General features: G+C 31.2%; 1 protein-coding gene across 1 annotated transcript in view; it reads left to right on the forward strand.

The window, feature by feature from the left end:
- The window catches only part of LOC139519196 (protein unc-13 homolog B-like), a gene marked incomplete in the record, with an annotated part of 129,819 nt that overhangs the window by 32,890 nt on the left and 71,361 nt on the right, over positions 1-25,568 (forward strand). Inside the window, 4 exon segments of the mRNA XM_071311085.1 lie at positions 3,481-3,529; positions 6,273-6,825; positions 11,609-11,680; positions 22,532-22,697. Coding sequence (XP_071167186.1) covers positions 3,481-3,529; positions 6,273-6,825; positions 11,609-11,680; positions 22,532-22,697 — 840 coding nt within the window.

A 25,568-nucleotide genomic window follows, 5' to 3' on the forward strand; every position in this document is an offset into this window, starting at 1 on the left:
AAGTAAGAAATATAAATGGCACTATAATAAAGCATTATAATACAGTCTTGGTAAGATTGAATGGTCTAAATTCTACTCTGTTGCCTCCAAACAATTAAATATTCATCAGATTTCCCAGACAATACAAAAAGTAGAAAGTTAAATTTTAACTTGGAATATTTTGTACCCACAGAAGCTGTGTTTGTATTGATTTTGTATAAAATAAGATAAAGTTTATCTATGGATGTTTAATGTCACGATGCAGAGACATATCTCGTTGTTTTCTGCCGTTTCTAGTCATGTAGAAAACTGACTCTTCCAGATTATCTCTGTGGCCTTTTGGAGAATCGATTCTTGTAAATAGATATAAATATCATCTTTTATAAATCTTTTCCCGAAAGGAAATAGTCGAGTATTGATAAATTAGAAAAAAATGACAAACTATCATCCTGGCACTTCTCATTCCCTTAAGTGGTTTCTGTTGCGGTAATTATCGACAAAGTTTCTGCAGAGGATTATAATTAGTCTGTTTAAAACATATTCGTAAGGACAACTGTGTCAATAGATTGTTGATTGTTTTTTACCAGGATAGTGTCAGGTCAGGGTGTGTGTATGGTTCTGAGAAGTTTATTTCGTTTGTCAATATTTGATCTCTGATAGAAGATTGTATGTTGTTGGCTGAAAGTTCATGCTTCCCTGACTATTTTGGTTTAACTATGTTTTCTAAAAGTGTATATACAAAGTAAAAGGCAGTTTAAATTGTTTATTTGGTCGTCAATATTCGATCTCTGATAGGAGATTGTATGTTGTTGGCTGAGAATTCATGAATGCTTCACTGACTATTTGGTTAACCTTTTTTTTCTTCATATATGAAGTAAAAGGCAGTTTGAAATGTTCATTTAGTTCGTCAATATTCATTCTCTGATAGTAGATTGTATGTTGTTGCCTGGAAGTTCATGCTTCACTGACTATTTAGGTTAACCTTGTTTTTCTTTATATACAAAGTAAAGGCAGTTTGAAATGTTCATTTAGTTCGTCAATATTCATTCTCTGATAGAAGATTGTATGTTTTTGGCTGGAAGTTCATGCTTCACTGACTATTTATGTTAACCTTGTTTTTCTTTATATACAAAGTAAAGGCAGTTTGAAATGTTTATTTAGTTCGTCAATATTCATTATTGTAAATTGTTTTGGTCTTGCAAAGTTTGATGGTCAAAACCTTCAGACTACTTTTTCAAAACTCGGCTAAGAAGTAAAAAGAAAAATCCTACAGAAGTTCATTCTCTTGAAATAAACTATCTGTTAAAACCAATGTCTCCCAAATGACTTATTGCCTCAGAAAAATTGTCTGTATTTTCTATTTAATTTGCACTGTAGAGACTTGTTCTATTTTAGATGATACTACAACAGAAATTTTCTTTATCAATAAAATCAGTGATAAAATCCCAGAAGATGTATATTGTCACTTCAGGAATTTGTTATACTCAATTTACATGCTGATGGAAGAATAACTTGTTTTCTGTTAAAAGTTACATATATATCAGAAACCTAGAATAACAAAATGATGCATTGAGTTGTCCATATAATGGCATATTTGATAGGTTTTTACACACTGATGTCAAACTGTTTTAGGATGCATTAAAATATCCAAAAAAAACACATTCTGCTACAGACACAGTTTTCTGTTGGAGTTAATTTTGATCCCAAATCAATTGATGTAAATTGCTCTTCCAAATGAAATAAACAACATTTATACATGTATGTTAATCATTTTTAAAGTCCAAGTAAATTTGCTGTTTTAAGTTTTATGACTTTTTGGTAAATTTTTATGCACTCGTACTATAATAGAGGGTTTTTTAACCAGATTTTTGTGACAAAAATGTCGGTTATTGATTTGGGGATGTACGGCAGTCAGGCGGGTGGCCGGTCGGGCAGTCGGCAACCAAATGTTGTCCATGCATTTACTTATGAACCATTCAACCAAAGCTTTCAAAATTTTAATATGTTGTTACTGACAACAAAATGAAGGTCAAGTTCAATAATGACGATTTTGACTTTTACCGTTCAGGAGTTATGGTTCTTGAAAGATTGAAAAATGGTGTTTCCAGTCGTGTCCGTGCATTTACGCATGAACTGTTCAACCAAAGCTTCCCAAATTTTAATATGTTGTTACTGATGACAAAATGGAGGTCAAGTTCAATAATGACGATTTTGACTTTTACCGTTCAGGAGTTATGGTTCTTGAAAGATAGAAAAATAACGTTTCCATTCATGTTGTTGCATTTACTCATGAACCATTCAACCTAAGCTTTTCAAATTTGATATGTTGGTACTGATGGCAAAATGGAGGTCAAATTTGATATTAACGATTTTCACTTTCACTGTTCATCAGTTATGGTTTTTGTGATATTGCCAGGACACAAATAAATGTTAATAAATCTGGTTTGCTGTCGTTGTGACAGCCTCTTGTTATGTTTATTTCGGTCAATCCTGTATCAGGTTAACATTCTGGTTCAAGATTGGCTTCAGTTTTGGGTTAAGTTAGTTTTTGGTCATGATGAAGATTTAAATATGCCAAATTGAAATTTTTGGTTAAATGTAGTTTCTGATCACATCAAATTTAAGTACACCTTTTAAGTGAACTGTTGAATGTGTATACCAAATAAGGAATAAGGCCAAGATTGTATGGTACAAATACTGAAGATGGAAATGTGAATTTATTAATTGGGCATGGTGTCCATTTTATCTGATACACTTATTCTTATTTTATTGATGTTGAACTATAAAATAAACTGCACTGCACATCTCTTAAATGATAAAGTTTAAATCCTAGCTAAGCATGTAGTCATTCTAGTTGGTACCTGCATACTGCTGCTTAAATGATCTAGCCTGTTTGAGAACTTTCCGTCAGTCAGAAGATATGACTATTATGTTGGTCTCGGACTCTCCAGTACTGTTTTTTCATTTATTTTTTTGTGGGTACTAATTTCCTGGATTTAGGAAAACTTGCATTTTCAAGATAATTGATTGCATGGTTTTGCCATAGTCTCCATAAATTCCTAAAGAAAATTTTGTCAATTGTGGGATATTGGAATTAGTGGTTCACGAGCATCCACCAGAATTGGTATCCAACAAAATCTAATGAATCCACAGTACCTGCTTATTTTTATACGAGGACTATTATAAGATTGAACCATAGTTTGAACTAATGATTTACAGTCATTTACTCCAGTCATAACAAAAATCAATCCACATGCTTTACGGATCTATATAGCATAATTATTCCAATGAGACAGTCAGATATCCAAAGACATCTAGAGGTTAACGTATGGTCTTCAACAATGGAAACATTGTCATCCTAATGATCAATTAAACAAATCAAAACATTAAAACATATACCAACAGAAGGAAAGATTTGCAATACAGATATTTAGGGATTAAAATTTACAATAACTTCATTAGAAAGATTGTTAATTTTTCATTTCTTTTTTTATCTTGCAGATGATTGAATTACAACGACAAAGACATCAACATTCATCATCCATACAATGTAAGTATGACACAAGATAAATAGTGGTTTTACTTTTTATACGACTGCAAACAAATTTTGGGGTTGTATACTATATTGATATCACGTTGACGTTGCAGACAGGAGGCCCTAAAATGAGAGCAAGAGATAGGGAAAAAAAACCACAAATGATCAGCCATGATAAGGCTGCCTTGTATGAGTTTACATTTTCATCAATTTAACTAACAAATTACCCAATATATCACATAAACAAGCCAATAATAAAACAGCACTTTAGACTTAATACTAATGATTGGTTTCTTAACTACCATGGCTTCCTTTAGTATGTACCTGTATATAACCTATTTTGATTGGTAACTTCTTTGTATGGTCCTGTTTTAAACTAATCTTTGACGAAAACAGGACTAGTTGTATTTCATTCAATTATATACATAATTATGTAAAAATCGTCTATAAAGCTAAGCAATTACAAGTAATTTGATTAATTTACATTAATTATATCAGGAATAACATGGATTATTCTCAACTTTCTCCTAAAATCCTTTGTTGTCTATCTGTAATTGTGCCATCAAATTAATTCAGGATGTTACTATGGTTGTAAATTAATGTATTATTTATAGATACGACCCAGTTATGTCATATTATTTCCTGTTTTGGTTTCATTAATTGAGTATATGAGTAGAAATCAATGATTTGTTGGTACTTCCTGGTACAAATGTGGTAATGCTGAAAAAGTTAAAACAAAATGGCTTCAGTATTCCCCTGATGATAGATATATATAATAACATTGAATGATGGTTTAAACAGCTTAAGAAAGATTTACAGTCATTATATGAAGAAGACAGTTGTGAATTTATGAAAGGTTGCAAGTGGAAAAACAATTATTTATTAATCTTGATGAAAGGAGTACATATATTTTGAACAACTAAATAAAAAAAAACTTTTAAGATATTTTTTTGGTGTACTAAATTTCAGTAAGAATATATTTTTAGCAAAGATCAGGGAGCAATTTCAAAAATTTATTTTAACAAGCTAACTAACACCATACTTGTTATACTAATACTATAATAGCTACAAATCTCTGAGTTGTTTATCTCCCTTCTTACAGACAGAAATCAAGGTTTTTTCATATACTTTTTTGGATTTTTTTAATGCTCAACTTGAGAAATATTGTTTTATATTAAAGGGATAGTAGCTACGATTTTGACAAAATTATGAACAAGTTTTAAAGCTGCTAAAATCAAAGATATGTACTAAATATAAGCAATAAGATCGCTAAAATGTTTTCATAAACTACAGAAGTGTTAATAATTGATAGTTCATATCATGTTGTGTGCCTATTCATCTCATTAATTATGCATCGGGTTTACTTCCCGAACTTTGCCGACATAGCGAGTGAGCTAACCAAGATATATATAGATACGAACACGTGCTTTTTGTTTTCTTACATATTTGATAATTACTCTTTATTAAACGTACATATTTGACGCCATTTATCAAATTATGTAAATAAAAAATATAACAAATACCGGCATATTATTCCAACCCAAGATTCTCCAACAATGGCGATATTATACACTTGTTATTGCATTTGTATGACCAAACATTGCCGATAATGTATACACGTGTTTGTGTGTTAAATCGGGGCATCCATGAAGGATACACTTGAAGAATAATACTTAGTTTAGGAAGTTGATTTCTTATTTCTTCTAAGGTGGGAGATTACTGCCCGTAAATTTATAAACATATTTTAGACAATTATGAACACATTGAGATTTTTTTTCATGTGATCTGGAAAATTTAAGAACTGTAAACATTACGCAAACCGTCGGCTACTTTTGTTTGACTTTGCCTGCGTCGCAGGTGTTTCGAGTGATTTTAATGACCGATCTCATCGACGTTTTTGTATTTTTAATTTAAAATAACCATATCTGCACCTCTTTTTTGTTTCTTTTCTCGCTGAAACTGTAAATTCGCGTACCATTTCCGCAATAACATTCCCCTGTTCGACCATTTTCCCTTCGAGGCACAATATGCGCTTGCGCATTGGGAACTGACGAGTAAAGGTCATATGAATAAGGGTTGGGCTTAACATTGAATTATTATCTATAGATAATAAATAAATGTAGGTGTTAAACGTTAAAAAACTTCTAAATGCTTTATGGAACGTAACCAGTAATTGTTTTAATCATAATTATTTTACTTTTTGTACAAAATCCGGCATATAGATTAAAAAAGTAATTTTAACGAAAATCGTAGCTACTATCCGTTTAAATATACAGTATCAAATACTATGGATTCATTATTATTCGTTGGATACCAATTTTAGTAGCTTTCGCGGGTACAAGTCAACCACAAATTCAAATGTTCAACGAATTACAAATTTTCAATAGGCTTTGTGTGCAGAAATGGGTTAAACCACGAAATCAAATATCCATGAAAAGTTTTCCTCAATCCACGAAAAATTGATACCCACAGAAATAAATGAATCCACAGTATCATAAATTATATGGTTTCAAATATAAGAAATACAGTTTCAAATCAAAATATTCACAGTTTCAAATCAAAATATTATACAGTTTCAAATCTTATAAAATATTATTTAAACATCAGTCTCAATTTGTAAACTGTTTAAACATTTAAAAATCATGATGGGTTTGTAATAACCTTTACCTGGCTATAAATGAAATGATCATCAAAAAAAGAAAATTATGAATTCAGTAAGGTTTTTGTGAGGTTTCATATGATTTTTGTTTAATTTCAGCTGGCCAATCAGAAGACAGTGATTATACAAGTGAGATGAGTTACCCCCAGCAGCTGAATGCACACAACATACCTGCACGACAGATCAGGAATGCACCTATGCCATCAGATATGTCTCACCTTCATGGACAAGAATATTATACTGAGTATGATCCTTATCAAGACTCCTTTGAAAGGGGTGAATCATTTGATCGTGTTGAATCGTTCGATCATAACGGATCATTTGAACGAGGTGAATCATTTGACAGGTATGGATCTCCTGATAGGGATGAATATGAACGAGAAAATACATTTGAACAAGACTCTTTTGATCAGGAATTATCTGTGGAGCAAGAAGAGTCTGATTCTGTACGGAATTATCGCCAAGACAGTCAGGATTATGATCATGAATATAAACATGAGGATTATAAACCTGATGATTTTAAACAAAGAACTGACTACTATCAGGAAGGCCCATTTCAACATATACGTAGTGATACAGACTCTGAACCATTATCATACAACAGTCGTCCACCGGGAAAGATGAAACAACATCATTCTTACATCAGTGAAGGGTAATTCTACTTTATTATTGCTTCAGTTTGTTCAATATTTATCAATATTATAGGGTTATTGCATGAATATTGGTATAATTACTAACAAGACAACTATCCACCAAAAAAAACTGTTTGGGAATCACCAGGACCAACTACCCCAGTGTACACCTATATCCTAATCCTATAGAGTAAATTTTGTAGGGAAAATCATGTATTCCTATAAAATAGATAATAAGATAAAGGCAAATCATTTAGAGTTGTAGTAGAATTAAAAGTATTCATGGTATTGCAATGTTATAAGAGAAATGTTGGAGAAAGTAGCATTTGAGAATTGTTTTTACTGAGCATTTGGTACTGATGCCTATTGTTTAAAACGACCATACAATAAAAATAGTAACATTTGTATCATAAACTGTCAACGTTCATTTTAAACATATCACCTACAGCCATTATATATACAGAATTACAGTAATATGAATTATTGTAATTTTATCCTAGTCAATTGATACAAAGGACATTATCATCCTATGTCATTAAATACTATACATAGTCAAATGTTTATAAAAATGTGTGGATGTCTGCCTTGTGTAATATTTTTAAAGTGTAAAAAAGGAAAACAAAATCTGGATTATGAAATGGAAAAAGTTAATTTGTTAGACTTTGAATGGTGAGTTGGGGATACTGTTTATCATACATTTGTACTGTTCATTTAAGTGGTAAAATTGTCAATTACAATTAGGTGACAACTGTATTTCTGTTGTATATGATTTACATATTCTGTTAGTTGATGAATCATCATCAGAGCCTTTGTAGTTGTACATGTATGCCACTATGATATTCACAGCTTGACCAACATAATGGAACATTCTAACGTCTGTTTCAGAAAAAAAGTAAATAGGGAGGGGGGTCTTTGAATGCACTTTCATAAATACTTCTATTGGTGGATGCATGGGTCATGAATGTATTAAAAAATTTAAGGGATGGTGGGCTTAACAACATCTTCATTTATTTAATATTACTGGGCAACCTGACTACATCTGTAAAAAAGTTGAGAAAACACCTAATTTGATCTCTGTCAAACACAATATTTCTGTGGTATCTGGATCATTGCCTTGTAATTTTGTTACATTGCCAAATTTAGATATAAAAGTGCAAAAAATGTTGCCTTTGAAAAAATTTAGGAAATGATCTGTGTAACAAAGTAGATTTGATTTTCCTCAAAAGCTACAACAAAAGCATTCTTGTGAAAATTATTCCTGGTCTTGGCAATTTTGAAGGAGGGAAGATAAAATGGTCCGAGACCACAATTGTCGTCCCTTGTTTTTCGTTGTTCACAAATATAGTCCCTAGTGTTGACAGTGGGTTACTTGCCATTAATTTTTATAACCCTTCCAAATTTATTTCTCCATGTTTAATGCCTCAAATTGCAAGAAGGGGGGTGAAATTACACTGTAAAAAAATTTGGGTCCAAAATTTTAAAGGAAAGTAGTGATTTGGTCCAGGTGAAAAAGGTTGAAAAATAGTACTTCGGAAGCTGTCAAAAGATTTCATGACGCCGTAAAGATAAAATTGTCCATATTTTGAGTTAGAGACGATGAAGTTTTCTATAATTTTGATATAATTTGTCCCAAAAGTAGTACAACACACTGTAAAAGTTTCTTTGAGAAAGCGCAGGTGGGATTTTTTTTATTTTCATTTATGTTCTAAAAGAAATGCACTACGAAATAATTATGTTCTCGGACCTAATGAAGCAGACAATGAATTTGACTCCACAAAAATCATGCACAAAGACTTTTCTGTAGTATGAAAATTGTCCTATTATAACCTTTAAGCAGCTTTTAGCCCTAGGGTATAATTGGCAGCTGTCAAGACATACATAATACAGATAATTTAACAATGTTATTTATGAAACACAAAGCAAATTAAATTTAATCATCAATAGTAGATGTTATTTGAGTTTAAATGCTATGAACCATTCACCTGCCTTGACATTTAGAAGTATTACACAATAGTTCATTTTGTACAAATATAGTCATTGATGTAAGGGAGATAATTCAATTGAAATTCATAACCAGCGATATCAGTTATGTCCTAATGTCCAGTTGTATGGAGCAAGGTCAGCCAATCTCATCACTTTTAATCTGGTGTAAATGTTCATAACCTTTTTTTAAATTTATTTCCTCTAATGAACTCTTGGCTAATTGATCATGAACCCAACATTGTTCAAACAAACATACATATTTAACATAGTTTAGTTTTAAATTTCTTTTTTACGTTCTCACTGAAACAAGATACCTTTGATAATAGAGGGGGTGAAACAGGTAAAATTGAAGAGTTTTAAAGCTTTTATGACAACAGTTTTCGGATGCACAGGCTTTATGAAACACAACAGAAAAGTGTAAGATAAAGTGTATGTATTATAAATGGCTTTTTTAATATCACTTTTTTTTAATTACTATATATATCAACCCTCAGCCAATATAATCCCTTGAACTAATATTGATGTCTCCGGTAAACATGGTTGTGATATCTAAAACACAACTTATTAACATTCTCTTTAAAGTTCATGAATTAGTTATCTTCTCCTTTTTCAGTGTTTGTTGCAGATATTTAGATGATTATTGCTTTATAAGGCCATGCCAAAAAAATGTTGGTTAACTTGGTTTCCCTTTACCCTGTCAGGTTTGGTCAATTTTATTTTTAAAAGATGAAAAAAAGAACAAGACTCACTTTTAAGTCAATTATCTATGATGCTTTGATCATTGTATGATAATTTCTTTTAAAAAAAATGTCATTTGTCATTCTTAGTTTCAAATAAAGATCAAGATATTTATAAGTAAAACTAGTTTTTTCAAGAATTTTCTTTCAGTGGTTTAAGACACAAATAATCTGTATAGCAAAACTACATGTGCCTTGTTTATTTTATTTTGCAACCAAAAAAAATGTCCTCCCTGCCGTCTCTGGTGTAAGGGAAAACTAAAATTCAATTTTCAATAACCTTATTGGAAAGTAGTGATATGCAGATCATATTTGCATGATTTGAGTTTTGTTCTGATGACTTATTTAGCTTGTTATGGATTTTAAATGGAATGTTGCATACCTGTCAATATTTGCGGGGGATTTTCCAAATAGTAATTTTGAAAGAGCAATTTTGTCTATAATTTTAAACAAAACAATCCAATTTACAATGGCTATAGGCTTGTAAAAGTATGAAGGAGCCAAAAACAACATTAAAATATATTTGAAGGCCCCCTTGAAGGTTTTGAAGGACTATATGAGCCATCTTGCACGTAAAACCCCCATGGGCATTATGAAAAGTTGGCAAGTATGAATGTTGCTTTAAAAAGTTGGAAATGTTAGGGGTTGTCTCTCTTCTTACTCAGAAACTGACAAAGTCCTACATTTCTTTTCAAATTTTTATACAATTTATATTGAAGTTTAATTGAACAATATCTTGAACAAGTTTAGTTGAACAAATATTTTAGTGGGGAGTTATTTTTGAAATGTAATTTATATATGGCAAGCCATCCCACACAGACAGTTCTTATTGAAAATGAGCTGTATGTCAATGTATTTCTTATAGTGAACTTTTAAAAAAAATCGTAGTGGAGGATTTTGCCCTCTCAATTATTACAATTGGGAAAATAAACATGATGGTAGTGGGGTTGACATGGTTGCACAAAATTTCCTTTAGGTCATGATAGGATACAGTTCTGACTGTGTCTTTTGTATCCTTTATTTCAAGCTCAGTAGGATATACATGTATGAGATCAATATAGTCGCCAAACTTTGAATTTACAGATAGAAAATATCATCTATACAGTGGAAATTTAAAGGCTAATGCTAGCTTCCGTTCATTCTAAATCAAAGTTTGCCTCATAGAACACAATATAGAAACAAAACATTAATTTGCATGCTATATTCATGCTTTTTTGTAAAGATTATTGTACTTAAAGCAATAATCTGCCTTCAATACCGGATCATTTGAACTTTTGTCTTAATTCTAATAAGAATTGTTCTTTTACATCCATTGATTAGGTCTTGAGTTTTGATTTCAATTGGGTATAATGTGACATTGGACACTGTGACATGTTGCATTAATTTGCTATTTGTTTCATTGAAATGTGAATATTTTATTTTAATGTAACAATACAACAAGTGTAATGCTAGGTTCTAATAGAAGTCCCTGTATTCACATATATGTAATAGTTTTTATGCTTTGAGACATACAGAATATTGATTTAATGACATTAAATGTAATTAAAAACCTCCCAAACATACAGGTACATTGAACCATAGGGGTTTATTCTGGATTCAAAGTAAAATTTTGCAATACTTACAGCTTTAGGTCTTTAATAGTAAAAGAAGTAGAATGTCATGAATGTTTCTCCATATTGAATATATACAGTTACAAAGCATCTCAAAAATAAAGATTTCATGTTTTAAAGGTTTTTATCAAATAATGCAAATTATAATTTATATAAGTATGATAAGGATATAAACAAGGATTGAAATAAATACCGCATCGTACAACAGATCACATCAACTCTTCCATAAAACCATACATATAAATAAACATGTGTAATAAACACATCTGGGTGCAAGATTTTCTTGTTGCGTTGAAGACCCATTGGTGACCTTCGACTGTTATTTGCTCTTTGGTCAGGTTGTTGTCTCTTTGAATTATTGCCCATTTTCCATTCTCAATTTTACTTGCATTTTCTAAATTACTCTTTGTAGAAATATTGATGTTCACATATTTTAATGTTATATATTCACTTAATTGCTGTATATTTCGTAGGAGCCCAATGCACAGTCGTGATTCATTAACAAACACTACTAACATCAGTCGTCATAGTACACAGGACTATAGGTAAGTACTTTGGTGTTGTCTGTGGTCATTGTTGTGTTGTCACTGTAACCTAGACCAAGAAGCTTAAGGGAGCCACAAGTCTTTGACCAGAGTTTTGTAATGTATCAGTTATAGAAGGCCTATGGGGACTTCATTATGGTTGATAGTGTATTGTCTTCTTAGACTGCATGGTCCTAGAATTAGTAGGAGTCAACACTTTTTACCAGAATGTGTAATATCAGTCATAGTAGAAAGTATTATAGTGGGGACTTTATTATGGTTAACAGTGTATTGTCTTCTGAGACTGCAGAGTCTCCTCTCATTGACCAGAATTACTTATATCAATTATAGTCATTAGTACAAAGTATACATGCATCAGTTTTCATGTTAAGTACACAGGGTTATAGGCAAGTGTTTTGTTGTTTTGTCTTTGTGACCTTTCACATGCTATATCGTCGCTGGGCTTCTAAAATGTATATGACTTTTTTGGCTAAAAACACTTTTTGACACCAATGGTCTGGGCGGGAGGAAATCTTTGGTATCACAAAATAGCATACAGTTAGACCAATCAAAATGTGTGAAATAAGACATATTACAAAATTGCCAATGTCAGTTGTTTGTAAAGTTTGCTTCCAAAATGTTGTATGAAAACTTGAAAATCGTTGTAGAATGGCTTTGGGAAAAAAATAATTGTACATTTCTTTATTTCTGTGAAAAGAATTTAAGTTCTTGGATAATCCAGAAATGTCAACGTTTTTATTTCACTGCTATTTACAAAAATGTTCAAGTTCACATACAACATTTTGGAAGCATGCATTTTGCCAAAATTTTCAAAGCCTGTTTGTGAGGAAAAATTTTCTTGAAAAACTTGTAATTTACAACATTTTAGAAGCCCAGCGACGATATTGTGTTTTTATTTTAGTTCATTTATGTGTTTTGCAGTTTAGTGTGACATCTATTTTCACTGAACTAGTACAATTTTATTCAAGGGCCATTTGCATGATTTTCTGACCGTGTTGAAGACCCAATAGGTGGCCTTCTGCTCTTTGGTTGGACTATTGTCTCTTTGACATATTATTGTCTTTTTGACACATTCCCCTTTTTCATTCTCAATTTTATAATTCATAGGGTTAAAATATTTTGTTGTTGTTTTGTCTGTGTGACCTCACTGACATGCTAAGTTCACAGCTGGATTATAAGGTAATACTTTTGTTCTTGTGTAGTCTGTGTTACCTTAGACTGCTAGTAATATGACTTCATATGGAATAATACTTGGATAAGAATAGAAAACTATGAATGTAAACAATTTTTTGTTACCTCATGGATTTATAGTCTATTTTTATTCAAATTTAATTCCATAGTATATGTATTATAGTACATTAAAATACACTGTATTTTAATGTGCTGGTTTTTTTTTGTACTTAGATTGTAAATAAGTTGATATACCCTCAGCTTTCTGCACCACCAGTATCTATTTTCTAGTAATTATGTTGATAGATGTATATTTCCAATAACAGGTCATTTCATGTAAATCATTCCTCAATTATCCTTGCTAATTATCACTTTAATTATAATGTTAAAGTAGACATCTATATCAACTTTAGGAAATGTTTAATGGAAATATTTGGGGATTCAAATCAAATGATGCTGAAACAAGGTAAGCCAATAGAAATACTTCATCGCAATTGGATTTTTACAAATCATGAAATTACTATAAAATTTAGTTTTCTGTGGATTAAACTAGAGCTTAGAATTAAATAGCAGTGTGTGTGCTATAATTCCATCTTTTATATTATATACAAAATAATACAAATAAATAAAAGTAGGTGAATAAATATGAAAATAGTGGTTTTTGAGTCTTATAATTTTGAAATATAGCGTATGCCTATGTGTAAGCATTTGAGTCGAGGAATGTTGAGTAGATGATTGACAAAGCATGGTCACCACTTTTTACTGTAATTTACAATTGTGTTATTCCTGAAAAATTTGGGGGGGGGGGGGGGGGGAATTCTGTAGATAAAATTGAGAATAGAAATGGGGGATATGTCAAAGAGACAACAACCTGACCATAGAGCAGTCAACAGCCTAAGGCCACCAATGGGTCTTCAACGCAGCAAGAAAATCCTGCAACTGGAGGTGGTCCTCAGCTTGCCCCTTAATAAAATTGTGTACTAGTTCAGTGAAAATGAACGTCACACTAAACTCCAAAACATATAGAAATGAACTAAACTGACCACTCACTATCAGAGTTTTAGGAAAATCATATCTTTGTTATACCCTGTAAGAATTATGATCAATAAAATAAAATAAACAAATCCAGTAATGATTGATTGAATGATTAGTATTTACTTAAAAAAGGGTTTATTGCAACAAGAGCTTATTCAAATATTTTCATAGTTTTTTATATGCCTTAGAAATTTAAAGAAACTCTTTAACAGAGTTATTTCTTTTAAGGGGGCTCGCGGGTCTAAATCGAAATTTTTATTTAATATAGGACTTCGCTATATTTTTCTATAAATGAACTTTATCTTATTCTTAAAAGAAAAATGAAATAAAAAAATGGGGTCACCGTTCATTTATGGTCACAATCTGCCATCGAAAGAAGCATACATTTTTGTTAATGTCCTTTTTTTCTGTTGAACTAATAGGAGAAACAGAAGTAATATCGAAATAAAAAAAGAACTAAATTACAGAAATCGCTAAAATTTTACAATTATTTAGTTTATGTACAACTTATTCGAAAACAACAATAAAAAATATAGGTCACCGATGAGTTAAAAAAGATATTTCAATTTTAATGCCAAAAAATGGCATTTTTGCATCAAAGGGAGATAATTTGGAGCTTTTTCAATGATATCTACATTTTAAAAGTCACCTAGGGCCAACACGAATTGGTTTTTTGGAAAGAATTTTGTACCATATGATAAAGTAACAACTACTAAAATAAAATTTGTAATGAAAAATAAATGTTTAATTTTTTCTGAAAATTTTATACCCGCGAGCCTCCTTAAGAACATTCATTCTTAACAATAGGAACCATTATAAGTGGAGGCACATAGTCTTGTTGGAACTTCTTGTTCATGTTGTCATTGTAGCCTTCTTCTCAGATCAACACAAAATTCCATTACAGCCTTTTAAAACCGACATAGAATAAAGTCCATGTTCATCTGACCTATTAAAATGATTGACTTATAACTTTATTGATAGCTTACAAACTGATAAACTCAACTGTTCAATTGAGAAAAAGATTTTCAAACAAGTTATAAACAATGGGATCCTCTTTTTATATGTCATGGCTAGTGGAAACCATATAACCCTTGAAGTCAGTCTCATAGTGTCACAACTAACTAATGTATTACCATATTCCCAATATTATAATAGATATAAGAAGATGTGGTATGAGTGCCAATGAGACAACTCTCCATCCAAGTAACAATTTGTAAATAAAAAATACATTATAAGTCAAAGTACTGTCTTCAACTGAGAGCTTTGGCTCACTGAGCAGTAAGCTATAAAGTGCCCCAAAAGTGACTAGTGTAAAACCATTCAAATGGGAAAACCAACAACCAAATGATAACTACTAAACATCAGGTTCCTGACTAAGGATAGTTGCAAACAAATGCAGCAGGTTTAAACCTTTTAATAGGTACCAACTATATTATCTCTATATACATAACACTCATCATAATGTTGTTTTTATAAGGGCAATATAGAAAAGGAGGAGGATATACAACAATATATAATATTACACGGGCCTGATTAATACCAAATAAATAACATTTTTGTTTTACCAATCACTTAGCTGTTGTTGAACAGTAGAAAACTGCAGGTTATATTTGTCTCCACAACATTTAATTAATTATCTGCAATAATAACCTGCCATTTCACAAGTGGACAGTCCATATAGGTCTATATTTAGTTAATTAAAAATATTGATTGAGAAGGACAGAGGCATATCCTTCACAACCACTTAAATATTGAAATGACAGATGTCTAATCATTAATAAACATTGTGTAATTATAATACACACAATTATGATGTATAATGTCCTAAAAGATAAGTCTAGGTATTAGTGTATGTATATTACATAGGGGATTTGGGAAGGACTTGTAGGATCTTTTGGAATTAGAGAGGTTTTGGGTCTGGGAATATTATTTAATACATAATTTTCCATTTTCAATTTTATAGTTGAATATATCGAGCATGGGGGTAGGGATGGTTCATACGGACAGGGAGGTGAATGGGGGGTGTTTAACATGTATTATGTCTTAGAACTCAAGTTGAGTTTTATGTATTTGTGCATTAACCTGAGAGTAAGACAATTGTGACAATCAGTTGATGACAAAAAAATAGTTGTGTCAATCATTATTATGATTATAAGCTGACCTGAAGAGTTTTTAGTTGTTTTATTAAGGTCATTTTTGGTCTTTTTGCTTTCAAGTATTGAATATCTTTGGCTTTCTAAAGCTTTGATTACAATTTTACCTGATGCAGGTTTTCCAGACACATTCATACATTTAGATAACAATTGGTTTTCTATTTTAGCTTTTTAGACAATCAGAGTCAAAATCCCCTACTAAATGACTCAGGTGCATGGTGTATATACCTTGCGTGAGTTCATGGTGAATTTTATCATCAAATAGGGTCTATATATCTTCTGAACTGTCAAACCTATTATGTTCTTAGTTATTTTATAGTTATTTCCCTTATATTACCCATATAAGCAATATCTGAACAATGTTTCATATTACAAATATTTCACAAAATGATCCATAAATTTATAAAAACTGAAATACAATAACATGACAATTGTAAACATTTGTTTTAAGTTTTGTTTTTTGCATGTTTGTTTAAGAAATTTAATACCCTACTACTGCAAAGTAAAACTATTGCTCTAATGATCAGTTTGCTAAATGTCAATATTTGATACAAACTTTTCAAAAGATTTTTTTTTCTAGATGATATTTAGATATTTGAATATGTAAACAATGTTAGAAATGATACATGGCCATCTGTTGTTGTTCCTTTTATTATCGGCAATACTTTTGTGAGAAACATTTGAAGTATATTGATCTGATACCTACTACACACCTGTGATATAATAGATTTCATTGATCTATAAACAACAACATAGAACATAAGAAATATTATTCTATATCTGAAAGATCTGTGAAATAAATATACATTTGAAATAAAAGTTGAACAAAATTTACAATATTGATATTTTAAAATATGAAAACATTAGTTTAGTTTGTTTAACACAAATAGAATTATTTACTGCTTTAATTAATTTATAAGCTTGGGTTTGTGTTCAATATTTATTTTGTTACCTCATGTAGGGAAACACTATTGTTTAAATTGTCTTTGGCAGGACTATATTTTATCCACATCCAAATGATTTTGTTTTCTCTTGTTCATCCACATGATTGTGTTTTCTCTTGTATATCTATATGATTGTGTTTTCTCTTGTATATCCACATGATTGTGTTTTTTTCTCTTGTACATCCATATGATTGTGTTTTCTCTTGTATATCCATATGATTGTGTTTTCTCTTGTATATCCACATGATTGTGTTTTCTCTTGTGCATCCATATGATTGTGTTTTCTCTTGTATATCCACATGATTGTGTTTTTTCTCTTGTTCATCCACATGATTGTGTTTTCTCTTGTACATCCATATGATTGTGTTTTCTCTTGTATATCCATATGATTGTGTTTTCTGTTGTTCATCCACATGATTGTGTTTTCTCTTGTATATCCACATGATTGTGTTTTCTCTTATTCATCCACAGGATTGTGTTTTCTCTTGTATATCCATATGATTGTGTTTTCTCTTGTATATCCACATGATTGTGTTTTCTCTTGTATATCCACATGATTGTGTTTTCTCTATTCATCCACATGATTGTGTTTTCTCTTGTTTATTCACATGACTTTGTTCTCTCTTGTTTATCCACATGATTGTGTTTTCTTTTGTACATCCACATGATTGTGTTTTTTCTCTTGTTCATCCACATGATTGTGTTTTCTCTTGTTCATCCACATAACTGTGTTTTCTCTTGTACAATGTATATCCACATGATTGTGTTTTTTCTCTTGTTCATCCACATGATTGTGTTTTCTCTTGTTCATCCATATGATTGTGTTTTCTCTTGTTCATCCACATGATTGTGTTTTCTCTTGTTTATTCACATGACTTTGTTCTCTCTTGTTCATCCACATGATATTGTTTTCTCTTGTACATCAACATGATTGTGTTTTTTCTCTTGTTCATCCACATGATTGTGTTTTCTCTGTTCATCCACATGATTTTGTTTTCTCTTGTTCATCCACATGATGGTGTTTTCTCTGTTCCTCCCACATGATTGTGTTTTTCTTGTACATCCACATGATTGTGTTTTCTCTTGTTTATTCACATGACTTTGTTCTCTCTTGTTCATCCACATGATGATGTTTTCTCTTGTTCATCAACATGATTGTGTTTTCTCTTGTTCATTCACATGATTGTGTTTTCTCTTGTTCATCCACATGATGGTGTTTTCTTTTGTTCATCCATATGATTGTGTTTTATGTTGTGCATCCACATAATTACCTTTTGTAGATAATGTATATGTTAAGTATAAAGGTGTCGAATATAATTACTATTTCTTTGTGAAGTACGTTGTTTGACACTATCAACCTACAACCAAACATATTAATAATTACCTTCTTCTACTTTTGGTTAAAATGAAGTTCAGTTATAAGGTTTATACTGTGATTCCATATCATTGTAAGACAATTCTTTGTGTTAGCAATACATTACTTATTTATGGAGGGAACAATTACTTGAATGGTAAGTGGTTAAGTAATTGACATTAAGTATTGTTAGATATGGTGTGCAGTGAATTACATGGTATTTGTTCAGGTTAGATATAGGTAATTATTTATGAATCAGTACCACATGGTGTTAGAAATGCTTGTCAACTTCATACTTTATTTGGCCTTTTTAACTTTTTTGGATTCGAGCGTCACTGATCAGTCTTTCAGAGGCGTAGCTACCCGGAGGCACGACAGCACGTGCATCCACGTCGTTTTCACAAAAAATAAAAAAAAAAGAGATGAGTTGGTCAATCGGAATCGGAGACTTTTGATGACTTTTCCGTCTATCCCGGATATTAGTTTGACAACCTAGTTACAAGTGTTGATGAAGCTGTTCATTCAGAAAAAGATTGTAGCTCCGAAGTTGCGTGCACATTGATTCGGCATGCAAAAAAAGAAATGGCAAAATAAAAATTTATAAATTGAATGTTAAAGGAAAACTATGTTGTCACTTTTTTTAATTGATGAAATATCATTAGATAACGACATTTGGTTTCAAAATAATTGGTTTTTTTTGTTGAGATTATGACAAAATCGGAAGGTTACTTGTATCTTTTACAAGATTTTTACTTTTGAATTTGTAATACTCAGTCTAAGATATGTAGTTTTGGAGCACATTTTACAGTGTACAGTTCATCAGTTTGGAATGAGATGTACCAATCGGCATTAGAATTATCAGATCCCTTCGATATTGTTGAAAATATGCCTAGGCGATGTGGTTGACAGACTACCGGAGCCAATCACCCTGCAACCACGCCAAAACAGTATTGGAAAGTCTCATTATTTTTTGCGTTCATAGACCATATGATAAGGCAACTGGAGAGTGGGGTCGCGTCAAGTTATCAGAAAATCGCTTCTTTGTGCTGTATCTGCTTCATCGTGTTGTAGGAAATATCACAAACGAACAAATATCAATATTGTCTGAAACATACGAAACTGACCTAGCATGTAATTTTGACGAATTCAATTGGGAGGTCGCTCGATGCCGAACACGTATGCTGGTTTATAACATCTCGCGAGTGCTACCATGCCATGATGGCCCTGAGATCTATCAGTCACGGTACTACGTATGTAATTGAAAACAAATGTACGATCAACAATGAACAACGAAAGTTACATAGCATTACTGCATATTCATCGGGATTTCAGTGTGAATGTTGACAAAGTAATAGAGAAGTTTGTTTCTGCCCAGACCCGAAGATAGATAAAGGCAGATGTGGTGTGAGTGCCAATGAGACAACTCTCCATATTTTGGACAATTTTGAGTAAATTCTGTATCACAAATATGTGTTGTTTATGTATTACTATATTCAGAAGATTTATTAATAGTTTTACATTCATAAATTTTTATCTACATATAGCTCCTTTTTTAACCGTCCTATGACCGAAAACCGAAAAAAAAAAAATTTGCTGCATAATAGAGTCCAAAAATTTTTTCGCCTCGCCCCGCTCTGCAGTACTTGCTTCCACTTCGTTTCTTTCTAGCTACGCCTCTGTCTTTTGTAGACGAAACGCGCGTCTGGCGTATATACTAAATTTAATCCTGGTATCTATGATGAGTTTATTTAAAAATAAAACACCCAAAGAGTTAGGTATTGTAGACCTTTGTTGTTCCAATTTTTGCTTATTGTATGTATATAATCTTTCTGTGGGTTAACATGCAACTTTTATTGCTTATTATTTTGGTAAAATAAATGTGAACATTGAATAGATAATTGGTCATATACTCATATTAACATAATAATAAGTTTCAATCCCCATGTAACAAAGCTGTTGATTTAATAATGGTATTGTTCTGTCCAACATCAAATTGTTGTAATCAGGGGAACCATTCTTTTATTTAGTTTGAAAGAAGATTTGTTAGTTTATTAAGATTATATTCCACAAAGTAAATTAAAATTTTAACTGATGATCCATTCAGCATTGTTATCTTGGTTATCTTTTATCTGTACTTGTATTATGTGTACACAAAAATTGATTTAACATAGAGAAATTAATAAACTTCAACATTAACATTAATTTTAATGAAAAGTAAAAATTAACTTCTGGGTTTAAAACATGGTTAATATGATATAAATAAGTAATCATGATGCAGTATTGTTAAAGTAAATTGAACATAAATGAATCTTTTTTTATTAAAATTTATTGAAGTATTCAACTGTAGAATATTTTCAGTAATGTGTATTATAATTTGAATTGAATGATTTCGTTGGGGGTTTACATTTCTACAAGATGTAATAGTAGAAATGACATGGGTTTATGCAACTAAACTACCTTATCACAATACTACCTTAAATAATGAGCACAGAGCAAAATTCAAAATGAATAGTCGCCTATCAAAATGTGCAATTAAAAAAAAAGAATAAATAAACACCAAGGCTAGGTTTAAATGAACATATTATTGAATGTTTGGAGGAGGCTTCAAAATTGCAGTCAATTTTTTTTTAACTGCTGGAAAAAAACAGGTAGTTTGAGAAACAAATTCAGTTAGGGTATTTAGGTAATATAAAAAATTCCTTTGATTTTGAAAAAAATCCAATATTTATTTGTTTGATTGAAAGTGAACTATTAGTGTAAATCCCAGAGTAAATTCATTGTTGTTATTTATGTAGAAAATGTGATCAATTATATTGTCATCGATGTAGAAATGCATTTAATTTCAGCATATAGGAAGAATGTATGACACAGAACAATAGGTCCCTTTAATTACTTTGTTTCCTAAAACTTGCTTAGAGGAGACCATTTCTTCAGTTCTAATAGGAGTCGAACAATATCAAGTGTCCAGTAAATATTTGTATAAAATCTGTTTGAATAGGCTTAAATTATCAGGTTACTGCTATGATTACTCTTAATTTTTACTCATTAGTTTTACTATGATCTGTGGGATTTACTACTACATCAAATTTTTGTTGAGTTATTATTTGTAAACAATGAATCCTTCAGTTTTGAAATTATGATGTTGGTGTATTGATGAGTTTTAAAGTCTGTCAAAAATGAATGGGTGAATATTAGTAATAAGATTTGTGTGCCAATATCAAGTAGACTCAGGAAATCTACCAAAAGTTGGTACATAACAATTAGTAATGAATCCATAGTCTGCATAGAAGTTATAATTGTTTTGTTTTTTTTATAGGTACGTACAGGAATTATTGTATTTTTCATTGAAACTTCTTTTCATGTTTTTTTTAGCAAATACTGAATAAAAGCTTGTAGGGAATATTAGTAGTTTGTGTAAAACTTTAAAAAGTGGGGTTATACTGTTTTACCTCTGTCCCTTTGTTCACCAGTCAGTCCAGTCCGTCATCTATCCAATGAATATTTTCGTCGCTTATAAAAGTAGGGGTATAGTGTTTTACCTCAGTCTGTCCATCTGTTCCATTTATATTTTTGTTGCATTTTTCTCAGGAACTACATCATAAGGATTGATATAAGTCACTGCTGCTATACCGTGTGATGCGTTTTCAGATTCATCACTCAACAACTTCCTATTTATTGAACACTTATGACATCCAAGAAGTTGAAAATTTTCGTCATATTTATCTCAAGAATTATTGAAATTTGGTTTCAGGATTTATAAGAGTCAGCTATACCATGTGATGCGTTTTAAGATTCATCTCTCAATAACTTCCTGTTTACCAAACACTTAATTGGGCGAAGGTATCATCATTGAGCAGTAGCTCAGAGTTGCACTTGTTAGTTCTGTAGTTGTCTTTTACAAGTTCTGCTGACAGATTTCTGTCTTATTCTTGTCTATTTAAGTTCTATAAACAGCTGTTGTCTGTCGTAGTTAAGTCCTTTTAACTGATATCTGTCCATTTTAAGTCCTGTAGATACATGTGACTGTCTTGTCTATTTCTAGTCATATGAACAATTTTCTGTAATTTTTATTTTTCTCTTATTGACAACTTGTTTATTTTTAGTCAAATTAACAATTTTATGTTTATTTTTGGTCCTGTAAACAATTATATGTCTATTTTTAGACCTGTAAACAATTTTCTGTCTTTGTTTTTAGCCCTGTTAACAGTACAAGATCATCAACCAACATCAGCCGAGGGAGTACACAAGAAGTCAGTGATGGACAAGACTTGTATGAAACACAAATGAATCCTGACTATTCCTCACCAGCAAGGTCTAAGTGGATAGATGCAGTCAACCGTGTCAGAGAAAAGCTCCAAGAGGTAAATCTTTGACTTGTATGAAACAAAGGAACTTGACAGTTCCATAGAAATCTCACAGAAATACTAAACAAAATCTTGTGGCAAATTAAAACAAAATTGATTTTCTCATAACAAAATGCCAAAGCAGCTATATTCATCTTCTTGAAATGAGACCCATATGAATTGGAAAAAAAATCCTAAAATGAGACCCAGTGGAAATGGAAGAAATATATCTAACACTATAGATCTATTTGCCTAATAATGTATGTGATAAACAATTTCTAACATTCACCTTAATTATTTTCATTGACTTGTACTCACAATGTCTAAAAATTCAAATTGGTTTGTTTTTCATAGTCTCATCAACATATGATAGTAGAGGGCCTTATATTTTCTAGTCTGAGTGTCAATCTGACTGTCTATCTAGTATCATATTAAAATTGGTACATGTAATTTTCGATGAAGCTGAGATCACATCAACTAAAAACTTTTACAGATACATGTAGTAAACTTTTATCTTAGAGTCTTTCAACATTAATTCAACAATGAACAGTAAATCAAGCAAGACTTTAAGATGTGTGCTTTTGTTCATATCTTAAAATACAGAATGTTTACAAGGGGTCATTCAGATATACATGACAAATCTCTTTTGTTAAAGAGAAACAGATGTGGAGTTAAATATCTTTGTGACAAAACTACTGAAATTTAATGAAACAATGTCAACTCTCCTCTAGAGCTACTGAGCACTTTGATTTTTTTTCAGACATTAAATTCATCACTACCTGAATTCATTTGATCATCACTTTATAGAATCTATTATAAGTTAGCAGATGTTGTTACAGTATTGATATATGGTTGTTCTATCTATTGTGACATCTGCAGTTGTAATCTAAAATTAATTACTTTATATATTAAAGTTATATACATGTAACTTTGTTATACATGTTATAGACATCTCAGTTTATGCCTATTCTGCAACCAATGGACTATATTTCATATGGTTGTTTCTCCAGCAAATGTGAAATGTTAAAACAAACTGATTTGCCATTGGCATTGGGTATTATATTCATATGATGTACTTTTGAACTTTAGTTAAAGATTTGTGAAGTACATGTATGTGGGATTAAAAAAGACCATTATATTATAATATAGAGTCTCAACTTCGGTGTCCAAATTTAAAAATATAAATTATAAGCCATTCTGAAGTTCGAAATTATTAGAAGTCCATTAAGTTTTACAATTAAAAAGTGGTGTTTACAAACATGTGTTTTATATTTTGAAAGTAGCTTTGAAGTGCAGCATATTTTAAATGGTTCCAAAGTTTCACTTTCTCTTAGAGATTGAAATGTTTTAAAGGAGTTTTGTTGTTAATTATGAAGATTGATATTTTGAGAATGGTTCTTTCTAGTTTATATGAATCCAGTTGAAATATTGTATCTTTCATATAATAAGATCTATGATTTGACTTCATTCAATGTGCACAGTATGTTATAATAATCACAGTCTCAAATCATGGTTGTAAGATTGTGTCATTATATTAGCTTTTCAATATACATGTAGTTAATAAGCCATATTCAATATATTTGGTCAAGCATCCAAACGAAAATGTTCTTCCTTATTCACCATGTTTCATTCTGACTAACAATTACTTTATTAGAATAAGAGTACAAGTCTGGGTTGGTTAAATTTGATTTATTAACTATTAGATTAAGCAAATCTAACTCTTTGCAGTTTTCCTAAGAATACAAAAAATGTCAGATGTTTGAAAACAGAAGATTTATAATAACAATTTTAACCTCGAGTTTCCTCAGTAGCTCATGACACGTCAGTGTCACAAAGTCAATCTCAAGTCATCTAAAATAAGAAATAATACGAGATGTTATTAGCGTGATTGATTTCTCACCACCAAACTGTGTTTTGTCATTTGTCTACCTTCAGAGTCAACAGGAAATCTATTAACACACAATTAGATTCCATCCTTTGTCATTGAAATTATTTTGATCTCCTCCAAATTCGGTGGGAAGGATTTAGAATTTTGTGTTAGGACTCTTTGTAAGCAGTGTTTATTGGTCTGTACAACCTTGGAAGTCATTGGCAGACTGTGGGATGCCTATTTTATTGATAGGTTCATCTGATGGCCTCAGTGATAAAGATCTCTTTAGCACATTTTTTTCTCTGTCTAAAATGTTTGAATTTATGTTACAGTAATACACATGCAGTCTACATTGTTAGAAAGAACTACAAATAAAGCTCAGCTTGCTTCTCAGGAATGAATTTGTCCTAAAGATATGTTGTTGTATTTTTTGTTGGAATTTTGATTGTCAACTCTTAAGACTTTATATGGAAGAAAGACTTAAAGAGTTATCTTTTGTAAAATAAATAAAGGCTCCCTGGACTTGGTTTTCTGTAAGAGACTAAATTCAAAAATTTGTTTGAACCTTGCAATAAAAATCATGTGATGAAAGTCTTTAAAGTTTTATGAAAAAGACAACTAAGGTACTATAGATATAAACAGTATGAATAGATACAAAGACAAGAGATACATGTATAAACTATATACAGGTAGTTGGTAAGTATAGAGAAGTGACTACCATGTTGGAACAATTATCAAATGTCCTGACCACTAAGGACATTAAAACCAGTTGTCCAAAGGAAAACAAGAAACCAGGAATACTCATCACAGGGCCACATCAAACCAGGAATAAGTCAAGGAGACTAGAACCAGTTGTCAAATTGAAGACTAAAAAGCGGGAACAATCATCCCATGGCCACATAAAACCAGGAATAAGTTAAGGAGACTAGAACCAGTTGTCCAAAGGAAAACAAACCAGGAACAATCATCACATGGCCACTTAAAACCAGGAATAAGCTATGGACACTATAACCAGTTAT

Source organism: Mytilus edulis, chromosome 4, assembly GCF_963676685.1.
Source record: "Mytilus edulis chromosome 4, xbMytEdul2.2, whole genome shotgun sequence".
NCBI classification, from domain to species: domain Eukaryota; kingdom Metazoa; phylum Mollusca; class Bivalvia; order Mytilida; family Mytilidae; genus Mytilus; species Mytilus edulis.